The 3,284-nt window shown below is 37.5% G+C and overlaps 1 protein-coding gene across 6 annotated transcripts in view; it reads left to right on the top strand.

The window, feature by feature from the left end:
• Nucleotides 1-1,420: 1,420 nt before the first annotated feature.
• LOC110447382 (PDZ and LIM domain protein 7-like) overlaps nt 1,421-3,284 on the top strand; it is a 40,927-nt gene continuing 39,063 nt past the window's right edge. For 4 of the 6 annotated variants that reach the window (XM_021493025.1, XM_021493026.1, XM_021493028.1 and 1 more), the window contains exon 1: nt 1,422-1,676. In XM_021493025.1, coding sequence (XP_021348700.1) covers nt 1,566-1,676 — 111 coding nt within the window. In that variant the 5' untranslated portion in view covers nt 1,422-1,565. Of the gene's footprint in view, nt 1,677-3,284 lie in introns of all 6 variants that reach the window. The other 2 variants (XM_021493024.1, XM_021493027.1) reach the window with 2 other exon arrangements.

Here is a 3,284-nt window from a genome sequence, read left to right as displayed (position 1 = left end):
TTGGTGTGGTTTTCCTCGAAGTTGGGGCATTTTTGTGATTTCCAAACGTATATGTAGATAACTACCAAGGTATTCATTGTTGGGCTTAATTTGTTGTTAAGTGGACTAAAAGTAAATATTTGAAAGATAAAACATTAACATAGAAAATATTGTAAAATGTATAAATATCCATTAGACACGCGGTGATAGTTTTACTGTGTCATGTTAGCTATGAAGCGGTTTGATTCGTGGTGCTATGTTGTTTGGTGGTAATGCTATGTTTTTCTGTATGGCAAGATTATATTTCAGATGATCATGACGGATCTAATGGGATATAAGGTGGTAAATTCCTGATAATTCCGTCAGACTGATGGTAGTTGGCAGATGATATTTTCTTTTGATTATCTCCCTTCTACCACCAACCTGAAGTGGGCGCTTCGCGCTTCTGTCATATTTACCTAGTAGCTTTCTGACGACGAGAGATTTTTTTTTTATATATAGGCCGGGGCAGAGGAGGCCGGGTATTAATATTAATATTAGTACTAATATTTACCGTGTATTTAGTCCAAAAAAAGTTTGGTTTGTGCCAGCATAAACTGTCAGCATCATCATTAAATTGCATGTAGAATCGTCCTTATTATGACGTTTACAATCAAAAAGTGATATTGTAACTTGCATGCGATACCATGGAATTAGAAATCCGTGCGAATTAGATGCCTTGGTAATATGCGTACGTATACCGACCCTTACAAATAAAAATGGACATGGGTAGAATTTGGACATCACGAGGCACAAATGGCTATTTTCCTATGGTATGTGCATATGACCTCAACGAGAGGCTAGTTAATAGAAGATTTGTGAGGATATATAACTAACCTGAACTTAAAGGGCCAAATATTAAATGAATCTTGTCTGACACAACGGAATTAGATTATCTAAGTCCGTCCTGACACATAGTTATCTGAAATATAAATGAAAAAATAGCAATAAATCTTTAATTGATATTTCGAATTTCTACAATATTGTTCGCTTTCGCAGTTAAAAGCTCAATGATTGATCTATAGTAAAACCAGAGACATACACGTCTCTGAGTGAATCACCTCTCTTCAGTATTAAACCACAAATTCTTGATTTATAAACCCAGAGACATATAAAACCATAGTAGTATATACGTCTGACAACCCTCAGTACTGTTAGATTTATCTCACCATTCACAGGTATCTTCTACATATATAAACCTATCAATTGCCGATGTTGTTTATTTTACTGAATGTTTGTCATTCCTATTAGGAATAACACAACAAAAATATTTTATGTGTAATCATTTCTATTATATCATTAGTTTTTCCCGGAATGTCTGCTATATTGGGTTTCCATTCAGAACGCACTTAGATTTATCCATTTAACTATGAGTTCGTCATTCGGATTTGTTCTGTCAAGTTAAGGGTCGTGTGCAAAAGGTACAAAACAACTACACGAATTCCACCGGTAGGCCGACCTCACTTGAATATTTCGAGGAAAGTGCGAGGACGGCCTTGTGAAAGTGAACATCTACAGTAGCTGGGAGTTAGAGGACAAACCCAATCATGTCATTGCTTACCCTCGAGGCCAAGTTGGAGAGGGTGGACCCCTCCACACAATGGGGATTTCGTATGCAGGGAGGACAGGATTTTAGTGCACCTTTAGCGATACAGCGGGTGAGTGTGTGATGTTTTGGCGTTCTGACAGCTCGGGATGCTCGATGTCAAAGGACTTATGGGTTGTCTTATCATGTCAAAGTGTAACACTGATGATTTTAAGTATCACATACACTTCGCTAGGCAACTTTGATACTTTCGTAACTTTTTATTTGCCATGGAAAATGCACTAAGACGGTTCTGAACTTAGGAATGGTCCACTCTTCATAATCATATCAATCATCGATATTTACGGCATGTGTTTTCGTGTGGGGGAGAATGTTAATTATTTTGATAGAAGTCCGTCTGTATAATGTTGTTAGATATCTTTGTAACTTTCTGTTTCTGAACCATGATATGAGTAAACGGCCCGTACGAGAGTGTGTGTGTTGTGTACATCGAGGCTTTAGCACAGACCGTACCAGATTGTCTGTCATTACCATATTTGATGATTCACACACCGATGTGCTTTGTAAGACAATAGTCTGTCCTTTAGCTGCACATTCCTGTCATATATGACCGTATAGGGCTAGAAATAGGCAGGAATGCCTAAAGACCACACCAAGTATGTACTTACGTCAAAGTTTTAAAAGTCGGTATTGTGTGTGTCTGTACGGAAATAGATATGTGACCTGTGAGGGTCATACCACTAGAGCTGACAACACATGGTTGTGTATTACACTACATGTTATACAATGTAGCTATACCTTCTCCTTGTGTAAAATGAACACACTAATAAATATATACTGTCAATTAGGGGGTAAAACTTTGTTGTATTTTGTAGTATATTGTACTTTTTTTATCCAAAAGTTCTACTTACAAATTGCAACAATGTTATACTTAATAGTTGCAGGCGGCAGGTACATGTGTTTATAGCAATGTCAAATGATGTTCATTAATTGGAACTGTGTGTTGCATTTTCTTTAAATTTATGTGTTATAACTAATTAATAGGGGAAATATCATCTCCTTAGACACCCTAGTACTGCAACAGTCAATAAAAGCCACACAACATGTTATTGTATAGTACTAACATATATATATCCATGGATTGAAAAATATAAAATATAAAATGTAATGTAGTATAGGTTATAATAACACATACCTCCTTTCACTCACAGAACACACTCCAGGGAAGCTTAATATGTTCCTTGGTAAGAGGATGCATGAAACACCAATAAATAGGCATGTGCATATACATGTCTGGCACCCCCCTCCTGATGATGCTCTTCTTCCCTGGGGGATGGGGTTCTCCTTGGTAACCTGTATAGATCCAGGCTTTTCCAGTGAGTACCTATTGGGTAATAGACTTATCAGTAATATCTTAGTACCCATACTGCTGATAAACATCAACAAACAGCATCAGTACCAAATTGATGAAGAAATGTGCACATCTTAGAATGTTAGATCAGATGATAAAGAATATCAGCTTCCCTGATCACAGAGATACTGGACAGAAACAGTTGTTATTTTGACCACTATCATAGAAAATGAAGTGGTGGTCCAGTTTACCATCAATGCAATCAGACCAGTAGTCCATGGCCTGCAGTCTTGAGAAGAAACAGCATACAGGTAGGGGTGGGGGAAATGCTGACATCATTGTATGGGTGAGGAGTGGGGGTGGGGGTGG

The sequence above is a fragment of the Mizuhopecten yessoensis genome, unplaced genomic scaffold (genome assembly GCF_002113885.1).
Source record: "Mizuhopecten yessoensis strain PY_sf001 unplaced genomic scaffold, ASM211388v2 scaffold3339, whole genome shotgun sequence".
Lineage (NCBI taxonomy): Eukaryota > Metazoa > Mollusca > Bivalvia > Pectinida > Pectinidae > Mizuhopecten > Mizuhopecten yessoensis.
This window is presented reverse-complemented; position numbering and strand designations above follow the sequence as displayed.